Source organism: Leuresthes tenuis, unplaced genomic scaffold (assembly GCF_036924035.1).
Source record: "Leuresthes tenuis unplaced genomic scaffold, fLeuTen1.0.hap1 SCAF_12, whole genome shotgun sequence".
NCBI classification, from domain to species: Eukaryota; Metazoa; Chordata; class Actinopteri; order Atheriniformes; family Atherinopsidae; genus Leuresthes; species Leuresthes tenuis.
The window spans coordinates 23,215,408-23,229,060 of record NW_027325366.1 but is presented as its reverse complement, the minus strand read 5'-3'; the positions used below and the strand labels follow the sequence as shown (position 1 = coordinate 23,229,060).

Sequence of the window (13,653 nt, the reverse complement as noted above, 5' to 3'; positions counted from 1 at the left end):
ATGGAAAACAGCTTGACATTAAGCTCCAGCTTCCCTTAAATGAATCCCTCTCCTTCATATCAGATGCATGTTTAAGCTAATGATGTGTTTAATGCAATGCATGTTGGAAAGGGCTCAAAGGCATCAGAGGCAGAGCTTGTGAAAAAAATTTCACACTATGATCAGCTGCTGGATCTTTGCTTGTAATGGATAATATTAGCATTCAAATTATTTTTAGTAGGTTGCATCCAAATGTGAAACTGCCCAGTCATGCACTGTACTGTATTTCTTTCACACTATACTGTATTTCTGTTGTGAGGGGAAACAATAGGTTATATCAACACCCCCAAAACACCTTGCTATGGGGATGTTTTTAACAGTGTTTCTTCCTCTCACAACATGCCTCAGAGACCTGGTGCCCCCTGAGATAAAACTTATCCTTCTTTGACACGAAACAAGAGCCGTGAGGAAATATCAAAGAGCATATCTGAATCTGAGAGCCAAGAGATGGGGAAAATCGCTGGCTTTGTGAGCCAAATGCGTACATGAATATCAGCCTAATGGGCTCCAAGTGACACCACTTCTTTGGAGCAGAAATGTGTTTCCATGAATACGGATACAGGCTGAAGCAATTAAGCAAACATGCTGATGGCTTTCTTTACTGCAGCTTCACTCCATTTTTCAGATATATTGTTAGGACTATGATGACAGCCCTCATTTTGAGCACAAGTTGGTCAAAAAAGAGTAAGTTTCAAAATCACATAATGATGCCTGCAAACAGAATGCAACATGAAAAAACTCCAGAGAAAATTTTATTCCTCTTTAAAAACAGTGCATCAATCTGATTTGATGTTGGAGTGGTACACCCTGGACTGGTCGCCAGGTCACCACAGTGCCCACACAGAGACAAACAGGACAAAAAAAACGCAAACACTTGCCCCTAAGGTCTATTTGGAATCACCACTTAACCTAACATGCATGTGTTTGGACTGTGGAAACTCCCTAAACACAAACCTCAGATGAATTTCTTTGAATGCAGTGTCAGTGTCCCAGGAGAATCTATGTTAACAGTATTTGAGGTTTCTTAATTGTTTAATAATTATTCCTCCTTTTCATGAATTTTATAGTTTGTGGAGGGTACGTTTCCTGCTCTAAAAAAAAAATAAATAAATAAAAATAAGAACCCACTATTATTACAGTCTTGAATCCTATCTTTTGGCACATTTCAGGATTTCAGATCTGTTTTGTCCCTGTAGGTCCCAGGAGGTGTTTTATAAAAATTTATTTTAGCCTGATATTTGGTTGAAAATTAAAACAATCTTAAAAATTGCAAACACACTGGTTAGCCATAACATTATGTCCACCTGCCTAACATTGAGTAGGTCCTCCTCATGCTGCTAAAACAGCTCTGTTGGTCAGGGTGTGGACAAAGAGCATGTGAGGGTGTCTGGAAATGTCTGGAGCGTTAAGTAGTTTGATTCTTTGGGCCTGTGGGTTTTGAATTTTGTGGTTTGGGCTTTCTTCCAGTAGATGCTGTCAGACGCAGATTGATGGCTGGGGAGCTTGGACTAGGGTGAACACCTCTTACTCTTTGTCATGTTCTTTGAGTCCTTTCTGAACAATTTTTGCAAGGCCCCCTGCTCTCCTGTTGGAGGAGGCTGCTACATTAGGGCTGCTGCCATGTGAACGGGATGTGACTGGTCTATAAAAATATTTAGGAAGGTGGCAAGTGTCAAAGTAACATCCATATGAATACCAGAATGCAGGTGAGCAGAGATACTCACTTACCTGTCAGTGGTTTTAATGTAATGGCTGTAATCAGTGTACATTTGAACACTGCATGACAGTATTTACAATTTTAACATTACAATGGATCTGATAAATGGACAGAAACATGAGGTACATCACGAGATTTCTTCTGAACCATACTTGTCCGTCGCTACTTTGACTGAGATCAGAGTATCAAAAACGCAAAATATTTATAACTGCATACAAATAAAAAAATAAAAATAAAAATCAGAGGATTGTATTGCTGTTTCTTTTTTTTCTTCTTCTTTTTTATAAACCTTATGGAACCCTCCATCCATTTTCTATAACCACTTCATCTACTTCACGGTTGCAGGGGGCTGGAGACTGTCATTGTCAGCTACCATTGAGCGAGAAGAAACGTATTCCCAGGACAGATCACCAGACTATCACAGGGCCAATACAAAGACAAACAACCACTCACACTCTCCCCTTGGGCTAATTTAGAATGATCAATTAACCTAACATGCATGTTGTTAGACTGTAAGAGGACGCCAGGGTACTCATGCATGCATGGAGAGATTAGCATAATAAAATTAGCATAATCTGCATCACACTCAAAAGAATGTGATGTAATATCTTTAAATTATCAGTAAAATATTACTTATTAGGTTTTTGGGATAAACTAACCGGTTGCCTGTTTGACAATGAAATTCTAGCTGTTGGTGCGATTTTGTTCAAATCGGTTTAAAGAAAATGAAATAACGATAGAAAGGTGCAACAGTAAATAAAATAGCAAACTATTTACAGTCCTCAAAGCTTAAGTTAAAGGCACATCCATGCACATTTTTAAAAATAATATACTGGATAAACACTCAAAATAACTATTCTCCAACCAATTCTGCAAATCAAATCACTTCGACTTTTATTCAATCAATGTTTCAAAATAAACAAGAAAATGTAATTGATCCAGTGCAGTTAAGATAGTACTTGTTTTGAACTGTCAGCTGGTTCAGCAATTTTCCACGTCCATGTGAGATAAGGCCTCAACTGACTCCTCACACTGTAGTGACTCTCATGACCAGCTCTCTTGTGCTATTGTTGGGTTGGCTGCGGGCCTCTGGCTGCCTCAGGTGGCTGAGTAGGTGGAGGATGTTGTAGGGACAGTGTTGGTCTGGCACTGTGCTGCCACTTTCGGGGTCCACATGTGTTCCAAATTCTCCTGTAGCCGTCATGACGGTTGTAGAAGTGGAGCCGGCAGCTGTGGAGGCCACCACCATTAGCGAGGAGGTAGAAGTGGACACCCCTATCCCTGTCTGATAGTCCTGGCTTGGCTGAGGCTGAGTCCTGTCCACAGGGGCGTTCTTCAGGTCTTCGCTGTCCATGGACTTATCATAGTTCAATACCTTCCACTGCTGGTTCACAGCCTGCCAGCGGTGGAAGATGCGAAACACAGAGGGTCCCTCGTGGACAATTAGTGCTGTGGAGATCAGAGTGTCAGTAAGACAATGTCACTGTGGCAGCAGTCTTAATGACACCACAAAGTGCTATATCTGCAGTAGTAGATTCACAGTGTTAAAGCCTGTAGTATGAGCTGAGGCAGTAGCAGAACAAAACAACTCATCATTCAAGTACTGCACCATAACACAGAGATAAAATCTTTATTTCTTAGATAAAGTGAAGCCATGGAACAGCAGCCATCACCGTTTTTGGATTCAGGTCAACAAAAACGATGCTTCTGTTCTCAGCAGCTGTTCGATAGCATCTTATCTCCGTCCAAAATTGCTTATTGATTCATGTTCAATGAACTCAGTATCTGGAAAATTGAAGTCAGTCTGTACCAACAGATGCCACGACACCATGATTTTCAACTTTTTTTCTCATATGTGAGTCATGTAAAAGGTAATAAGGTGCACATGGTTTGTTTTCTTTAATAGCACTTTCAAGTAGATTGCTTTTAATTATACGCGGCAGATAAACATTAACAAAAGGTTGGTAACACCATGTAATATAGCTGTAAGCATTTTACTATGGAAACTTCTATCTAAAAGGATTTTTACATGTACGCAGACACAAATGAGACATAACACAGCTGTATGAATGTAAAATATATGTTTATGGTTGAAAATACTGTGTATTAGAACACCTGAAAAGCTTTTATATCAGCTTATGAGGTCATTATGATGCATTATACATCTATTATATGTATTTGTGTCACTTACAGTTATCAAATAAGAGACTGTTGGAGTGGAGACTGTAACCCTGTCAATAAATTAGGATACTGTGAACTAAAAAATAGATAATAAAATATTTTATGACAAGTGTAATATCCCAGTGTCCTGGGATATGAGCCGTTACTTATGAAATCTTGTCGCCTCCCCTGAAATCTCCTCTCTACCACTGTAACTTTGTGAGATAAATGAAAAATCAGGTCTTTGCTCCTTAACGTCTACTAGGTGACAAGTTAATCTCTGTAAAGTGCCGAGTTAATGACTGCACAGTCAATCCTCGCCGCCAAACCAGTGACTATCAATCTCCTCTTCCTCTCATCCCGTTGTCTGCTGCGGTGGCAGTTAGGAGTTTTCTTAATATAAGTTGCCGACATACACTCATCCAAAACACGCGGGCCCTCGAGCACAGGAGGACAACCAGCTTGCAGTACGGATGCTATAAGTTTCATTTTGGACACCCACTCAAATTCAGAGAACTGTTAAAGACGCTTCAGTGCACCTTATTACCTCTGGTGTTATGACAGTGCACAGTGAGCTTCAAAGTTTGCCAGAATTTTATGCTGTAGCTTTTTATCATAGATCGAAATGCGGTTGACTTGGTGCAAAAAAAGGGTTTTTGAACTTTTAGCATTCACATTTTGGCATTTCATCATATTTAATGTAGTAACTGAGATAAGAATAGTATACTGATAAAGATTGGTCAAACAAATATGAATGAAATCAAATATTGACCAATGTAGACTCCAGACACTCACAATTGATTTGCAGGAGTTGACTGTGCAGTATAGTTATAGATTTTAGCATTGATTCTCAGTGGTGTAAATTGCTCGTGGCATTCACGAATATTTGTTGACAACCGTCAGGTATAATTACTGACACTGCTGAGGACTTGTGACATTTACTTTTTCCTGCACCTGGATTAACGTGAGCAGACTGGAAATACGTGACATTGCTCTCGGTCATTGAAAGCGCAAGCTCACTTCAAGAAAAACATCAAAAACAGCAACTTAGATGGAAAAAGTAATAAAACCAGGTTTAATCGCTTCGGCCCTCACCGATGCAGACGACATCCATGAAGCCATACATGCCGTAGCAGATCTGGAAAAGCAGATCCTGACGTTGCCAGCGGGCTGACGGGCTAAAAGACGACCACACCAGCCAGGAGATACTGGCCATCAGGAACAGGGAGCCCAGGATGGCTGCTGCTATCTGTACTTTCTCTATCACAGTCAAGGAGATGGCCTGCCACTGCAAGAAGACACAGCACAGATTATTAGTTTGCTTTTCTTTCTTATATCTCTTTAGACTTTACTGAAACCAAAATAGCATATATTCAAGGCAATTAATGGAAGCATTCACAATGTAAGTCAACCAGGTGGATGGTCTGACTGATGATCTCTTCCACCATAAAAGAAACAGCAACATTCAGGGATAAGATGATAGCTCTTTCAAACAACACTTTTGTCCAGAAAAACCTGAAAGACTCCCTTCACAAATAATCATATCATACCACCAAGGTTAAGAACAGAGAAATCTGCAACCCTTCTGTTTTAAGGATCAAAGGGTAAATATCTTGTTTAATTCAAAATGTTTTTTCACACTCAGTTTATGATCAAAGGAAAACTAGCGCTGCACTTCACACAGAGTGATTACTGAAATTTTGTTTTAGGTGTTATGTCGCAAATAAATGTTGATATGAAGACGAAAAACAATTCAAAATAAGAAAAAGGTACATTTTCACACGTACAGGATTTGGAGTTGGACAGCAGTTTTCTCTTAACTGCAATAATCCCCCAACAAAGATCTAAACACATTTTCAGAGTAGCACCTAAAACTCACCTGTAGTGGGTTCTTGGTGCTGATGGCAATGACCTGATATTTGTAGTAGCAGAGCTCACAGGCCCAAGAACCTCTCTCACTGATCCATTTGATGAGGCAAGGCTGGTGGGTGCAGCGTACCGACCCACAGCAGCGACACGGGCTCAGGAGCTCCCCCTGCAGAAGGGACAACGTGTCAGAGTTGACCAGACTTCACTCAAATGGCATCCTTGTTTTTGTTTTATATCGTAGAGTTCAGTGAATATTTCAACCCTACTGTCTACAAATGTAAAAGTAAACATTTCTTGGTTTATAACACTTTGAATGATTCAGAGAAAATCACTGCCTACAACAATCATTGACCAGCAGATAATATCTAGCTTTTTGATATTGTTTTACCCCTTGCAGCTACCCTCCTACATGCAATATTCTGAGTTACCCTACACTTATAGTTATATTTGCTCACACAGACTTATTGATATTAGAAGGGCTTCTTGAGCACAGGTAGGCAATAGACACACATATACACAACCCCCTCCCTCCTCACCACACACACTAACTTGCAGCACCATTCAGAGCTATTACGGCAGAGCACCAGTTCAGGTGTGAAATGAAGGCTTTGCCTTACATCTTGTTGACAGGCAAAATACTTGATAACCAGAGCCATTTGAAATGGAGGATTAGTGTGACTTCTGTGAAAGAGCAAACCCCAACTAAGCTGCAAAACCCTACGCTGAAGTTACACTGACACCACAGCTCTTTAAATGAATGGAGATTTGTATACACCAGTCAGCCACAACATTAAAACCACTGAAAGGTGAAGACAATAACATGGATGGTTGGGATACAATGCAATGTTCTTCTTGGACACCAAGTCCTGGCTTTAATGTGGATGTTCCTTTGACATGCATCATCTACCACAACCAAACCCCCCATCCCTCCAAGGGCAACACCATGACCAAAGTGGTCTCCGTCAGTAGAACAATGTACATTGCCACACTGCAAAAAACTTCTCAGAAACAGCTAAAGGAACTTGACTTCTGTCCATGGCCTCTAAACTACCCAGAACCCAATAAGACCAACTCAAGTGGGACACAACAGAACAAGATCAAAGGCCCCCCAACGTGCAACCCACTGGACCTGAAAGATCCCCTGCAAGACACCACAGGACATCCCCAAAGGGTCTTTGTTTAATACTTTGATGGGTCAGAGGAGTCTTGATGGAACAATGGGGACCTGGATAATATGAAGCAGGTGGCTTCAATTATGTGACTGACTGGTATAAAGCTTATTTCAAAGTTAAGATTATAGCGACCTCAGACCAAACAGAAATAAAATGAAATTTTATCTTTTAGTCTCCCCTCATTCATTTTCTATTTGCTTCACTTCCATCTCTGTTTGAGCCTTTTCTTTGAGACAATGTTGAACTTAAAACTTTGTTCTGGCTTTCCGGCATTTCTCCAATATTCGTAATCCAATTCAAACAAGATTGCAGCACTTACTTTGTAGAAAGTACGATTTCTTCACACACTCTATCTTGGAGTGACATTTTTTAACTTACTGTCAGGAGCTTAGTATTGCTGAAGGCATTTCAAATCCCTTACGTCGGCCTGTTGACAACCACATACTGGTTGATTGATCTGACAGAATAGAAATTCTTGTACTGTGTGTTTAACCTCTTGGTGCTATCTTCAGGGGGCAAAGCAGCTAAAATAAAACATGGCTTCACATCAATGCTTCAAGTAGTTGAACTTAGGGCCAGTTTTAGACTCTAAAGAGGTACTAAGTGGTCAGCAGTAGTGCACTTAAGACATCTTCAACAACTTGAAAATAACTGAAAAATGTATTGCTGTAAGGTTTTGGAACAGCCATTTTTTTTAGCTTTTTCAGTGTCAGTGTTTACAAATGATCCAGATGGTAGTGATGAGATATCAGAAAACCATAGTCAATTTGGGTTTCTTTTTTCCATTTTAAATGCCTCCAATGAAGTGAAACCATGGAGTTCATTACATCTTGACAGAAATGCTGCATGTGCTCAACTACACTTTTAGCTAATCATTCTGCTTAATCCCCATTAGCCTTAGGAAAAGATGAAAGTTTTACAATCTTTCACCATGGTCCCTAAAGCTCATATCAACTTATTACTAATCTTGTCATATTAGATATTGATGATGACCCAAAAGATGTAAATCTACCAAGCATTTCAGGTCCTGACCTGCACTTAAGAAACTTGTATCTATGATATTAATAGCAGGGCCTTCTTGTGTGGATGTTTTAATCTTAATGTGAAAGAACAAGAAGTCTGTAGTGGATTAGAAAAATAAATCAGCCAGTCGTTTCTGATATAAGAAATCTCTCCTCTCTTAGCTCAGGCATTGCATTCTAAAGTTAATCCAGTATTCCTTTTCACTTTATATAATGAGCATAACGATTATCACGCAAACGTCATTTTGAAAAAAGGAAAAAACGCAGTAAGTTTCCAAATTATTTCTCCATTATTATGCTGACATCTCCGACAGATGGAACGGCACCCGGGTAGAAGAGAGGAGAGGAAAATGCAGAGAGTTACAGGAGAAAAGGCCTATCTACAGATGGCCAGGGTGGGAGTGTATTGGCAGGAGCACCAGAACACTTCTGTCGTGTCCAGTGGGACTCAGGCCGCTCACTGTGACTGCCCTGATCGCAGCCAAGAGCTGAAACCTGGATCACTCCAGTACAACTGAGGCTGAAGAGAGCAGGAGTGTCCGAAAAACAAACGTGGCACTATAGCCCACTCCCACAGAGAGTGGCAACTAAATATTCTTTTGTTGATCAAACACCAATAGACATAAAATAAAAAATAACAAAAAAAAAAAACATACAACAGAGCAATGTTTGGACGATACAAGGGTGTTAGTTTCAGCTGCATTATTCCATCTCTTTGTGCTGCATTGCCCCAAAACAACTCCAATACAACTAATTTTCCTTATAAAATTGGATCCAACCCCATGTATATATATTGGCATTGCATATAAATTACTTTGCTATTCATATGAGGGTCAGGAATCAATGCAAGTGAACTCTATTAACTCTAACTGAGGGGAAATTGTGGTATAATAAAGTATCTCACACAGAAACTGAATAAAAGCTATTTTTACAATGGCCAATAATATTCAGGGCACAAGCGATCTTCTATAAAAACCTGCAATACTGAAGTCATCTTGAAAATAGCTTCATCTATACATTTGAACTGTCTTCAAGAAGTTAAATGGAGAAATAAAACTCAGCCAGTCACAAATTAAATTGAAGAGCATATCATTTCAAATTTATGTACCAATAATAACCTATAATGATGCTTTTACGGAAACTATCATGCATACACAAACAGTTAATAACACTTTAAAGGAATAAAATAGGACGTAAGGTTTCTCGTTCAACTTTACAAATTCACAGCTCTTGTTGGTGGACTTCAGCAAAGCCAAATAAAAAGTAATGTGCTTATGTAACTTGTTTATCTCCCTTTCCCAACAAATGGCAGAGCAGCCCTCCCGCATATGATGGGATACACAAAGCATGGTGCCTCCACACAGTGGGACCATATAGAAAGAATTATGCCACTTGACCCCTTGAGGCCTCTCACTGTGCCTCAGACTAACACATTGAGCAAGTCTATTATCTGTGTCAAGATTTAAAAGCAAAAGTTCACTTTTTTTCAAAAAGTAGCAGCAAATCACAAAATTTTAACACAGAGATAAAGGGAATACAAGACACTACATAAACTCAGTGTAATGATTAACTACACCTGAAGATCCTTCCTCATGGATATGATGCATGACTTTTACTTGTATGACAGCATTTAAGTCTTTGAGCGCAACATGAATGTTTCCAGGAAAAGTCTGCTTTGGAGAATAAAGAAGAAAAAAGGTTTCTTCTTTGTGTGATCAAGCTTATATAGAGTCTGAAAACACAAGCCTGAATAAAGCCATAGCTGCATGCAAGCAAGAAGGAGTCTCCTCTCTGACCTTTAGCTAAATAGAGCCAATCATGGGTTGAAATATGACTCATGCTATATGTTTATAAAGAGGTGGGTGAGGAACCTATTGTATTGTGGTAAAAGGCATGATTTTATGTGTTTTAAACCGGTATTGGCTGTTCATTATAGTCTACATTATATGTCAGGTCTGTCCTAATAAATAACTCATATGCCCCTGCTGTATAAAGGTTGTTGATCAATGTAATCAATCATCCTGCCCATACAGACCATAAGGTGAAATCTTCTTATTACATTTTCAGTGTAATAGATGCAGAACAAAAGCCACAGGTCTTGAATTCTGTAATCAAAGTTGTTGTCGGAAACAGAAGTAAATATGAGTTTCTCTGTTTTTTTCCCCTTAGTACAGTGTTTCCTTGTTGAACTGCACAAAGGGATAGTATTCGCAGGAAGAAAATACCCTTTTGATTATTCTTGATTTGTGACCAACAAGACTTTAGATCTACATTTGAGCTACCAAGAACTGCAACTAATAAGTAAGATGCAAACCTGCCTTTTAAAACAGCTGAATTTTGGTTATGAAAATCTGCTCAAAGTAAATGGCACAAAAAACGCTGAAATGGATTACATGGAGTTATTTCATTGTGTGGCGTCATATTAAATCAAAATACAATCATCTTCCAATGGTTGCCTCTCTCAGACACTCAAGGCCCTTTTTTAGTGTCATGCTTGAGAAAAGCTACGTCTTTCTCTCCCTTCTTTACAATGTGTTGACTACCTCAGCCTTGGGGATGGAAGTGTTTTGGAGGTGGACTGTCAGATCAGATACTCGCTGGCTTGGTCTATGTGACATCCTAGAAGCTAAGAGAGAAAAGAGGATAACTAATGTCCCCAGTGCCTGTAACACACAGAGTCCACTCATCTCTCTTTTCAAATTGGGCCTCATTCTCCTTGTGCCCATTTACACCTCAGCAGATCCATATCTGGACTCCACCCAAACGAACAACTCACAGATGACAGGAGAAGGCAGGCGGATGAGAGATATAAACATGCATAATGATAAGATAGGATAAAATCAAGTGCTATTGACTTGCTGCAATGTCTCAAGGAGGCATTAATGAGATGTATTGGAGGAGGCCATGGGAAATACTGCGATTTTAAAGGCGGTACTTTGTATGCACTACAGACTGTGCTGACTATCTTTGGAGTTTATCAGAAAACAAGGATGACACCTCATCTTCCAGCCTGATAATAGACCCAATGCCAGTAATAATTATAAAATCTGAGCTCAAGGGTGGACTGATGCACACAATTGCTGTTGGAGTAATTAGTCGATGAAACATAGAGAGATTATAGGGTATACACAGTGCAATGACCATGAAATGATAAAGTACCTCTGCTGCTGAGTTAAAGAAAAAGCAACAGTGAATTCAGACTTTCGGCTAAAAACTTTATGTTTCACACCTCAGTTCTCTTGCTTCTTGACTTTTTTTTATAACCTCCCTTCCTCCATTACCAATTGGTGAGGTGTGACATATTCATCTATGTGGTCTCAAAAGCTCTGTCAAATAGTGTAACTAATGTGTCTGTAAATTGCCAAGAGTCCTCTTTCCTGTTATAATTCAAAATTTTTATTGTAGCCATCTTTCTACATTTTCTTCCCGTGATTGGTGTGGTGTGACATTATCATCAATATGGTCCCAACGGCAGAGGCATGCAGTGTGATTAACCTGAAGGCTCTTTCCTATTGTTCTGTGCGAAATTGTGTTATTCATTTATCTATTTTTGTCTGTTTCCAGGTGGCTTGTGTGAGCCTCTGAGTGAGAGGTATTATTTGGTTTTGTCATGCATATAATGCTTTGATGTGTTTGGTTGTAATGAGCTGTTGCTGCATGTCTGTGAATCATCAACACTATAGTTGTGTAGCTGGACTAACAAGATATTGGCTGTGTTTTTCCCCCTTTTTGAATGGAAAAGAAGCTTGCCAATATAACAAAAAAGACTTAGACCAAAAAAGGGAAGGGCTTGTCATTCTTGTGAACCAGTGCTCATCAGAGAGCAACCAGTTTGGAGATTACTTTTGAACTGAATCTTACACTCTCAAATTTTATTTTATAAACCCTTGGTTTGAAGGTTTGAGGAAGTCATTGACAATCAATTGATTAGATGGACCTTATTAACCATAAACTGGCTGGTCTGATTTTAATATTAACAATAGTGGAACATTTTTTCATGACTTACATGTTCTGGTCCCTGGAAGCAGATCCTGCACACAGGCGTCCTGAAGCCACTTTCTGTGTAGCTGGTGAGAGAGAACCTCTCTTCCAGTTTACCCTTTGAACAGTCATCAGAAGAGCTGCTGCAGCCGCGCAGGGCCGCCGACAGCTCCGCAGCGTCTACCCAGCCCGCCACGGGTCGCTCTCCACCCGGCTGCCCAGTGGCTCCGGTCGCTGTTGGTGCAGTTCGGTCCCCTGCGTGCTGGTGGCTCCGTGTTAAAGTATTGTTGTTGTCGGGGACGATGACGCTTGCCTCATGGCTTTCCGAAGCCTGGCCGCTCATGGGGGTCAACGGAGGCAGCGGTGTAGGCGGTGCCGGTGGCCCGAGAAGGAGCACCCTCAGGTCACCAAGCAGAACGCAACAGCGGCTTTTCAGCATGCCCCGGTTTAGCAGCATCGGGCGGTATCCGGTCAGAAGATCACAGCACCGTGCAAAGGTGCTGAAAGATGACTTCTGTTTGTGTCCCTTTCATAAGCAAACACCTCCTCATATGTCGTTGGATGAAACAGTGGGCACAGGGGTGCGTTTTCCTGCGTTTGTTAGGGTTTGAAGCAATCTTTTAGTTTCTTATGCTGGCAGAGACTACTATTATAATCGTGTACCTTTTATTGTCTTTCCACGAGGATGTAAATATAAAATACAAATAAATCCCATCGATGCAAACAAGTGTCTGAAGCCATTAAGTTCAATAAATTAAAGGGTTTAAAGGGAAAAGTCAGTTGTGAGACAGATGGGAATATGCATTCAAGTAACAAGACTGGTTGTTCACTCAGTGCCCACTGTCAATTCATGGCCTTAATACTCTGCTTGCTACAACACAAACTATCAACACAAGCATCTCCCTCCAGATTCCCTACGAGTGGAAAATACTCAAATCGGTTGCACAATGAACTGAAACAGACGCGAACACAAATGCTCAGCTCTCAGTCTTCAAATTCAAATATCCCAAGCCGCGTTTTTACATCAGCCGAGCTCAGATTACTGTCGACGTCTTAAGATTTTGAAATGAAGTCAATCGATGTCGTACCATATTGAGAAGCAAAATCTGTCTTACCTGGGGAGCTAAACCGATTTCTATACAGTTCACATTTCCAATGCCCCCCTCCCCACCTCTTAGATTTTCAGCCAGACTGCAGGTCGTTAGAAAATCTGTGTGCAGCTCTCATTCCCAATTATCGAATCTCCACGTCCGAGGAACAAGCGGAGAGGTTTAAAATCCATCCGTTAAAATCCAACGCGATTGTCGGACTGTCCTGCGGTGGGTGAAAGCATCCGTGGCCCCGGATTCTCCTGTGATCATTGGCTGCTGAATCGGTGCTGCGGCTTCAGCACCATGATTCCTGGGACAGCTCCCAGACGCCGCACGTCACCACCCCACAGTGATGCAAGCAGCCAACTCATTACTACAACTGTGGACAAATACATAGGAACATGCTTAATTACTTGCCTTCGGAATACAATGAGGGATTAGTAAATTAATGGTGACATCAATTTATTTCTCTTGTTTTCAAAGGAGGAGATGATTTATGCCTTGGGCTACATTCATGGCTGAGTCAGACTGCTTAAAATGTCACAGACAAATTACCCCGACAAAAAGAAACCCATTTGAGCACTTTTTTGAAACCCAATTTT

The 13,653-nt window shown here is 40.4% G+C and overlaps 1 protein-coding gene across 1 annotated transcript; it reads right to left on the bottom strand.

Moving 5' to 3' along the window:
- Positions 1–1,740: 1,740 nt before the first annotated feature.
- marchf4b (membrane associated ring-CH-type finger 4b) lies at positions 1,741–13,384 on the bottom strand. The gene is made up of 5 exons (XM_072397173.1): positions 13,076–13,384; positions 11,986–12,551; positions 5,796–5,951; positions 5,012–5,204; positions 1,741–3,205 (listed from the first exon to the last, which is right to left on the bottom strand). The coding sequence occupies exons 2-5, from the start codon at positions 12,415–12,417 to the stop codon at positions 2,784–2,786; spliced, it is 1,203 nt and encodes a 400-aa protein (XP_072253274.1). The 5' UTR covers positions 12,418–12,551; positions 13,076–13,384; the 3' UTR covers positions 1,741–2,783.
- Positions 13,385–13,653: the final 269 nt, after the last annotated feature.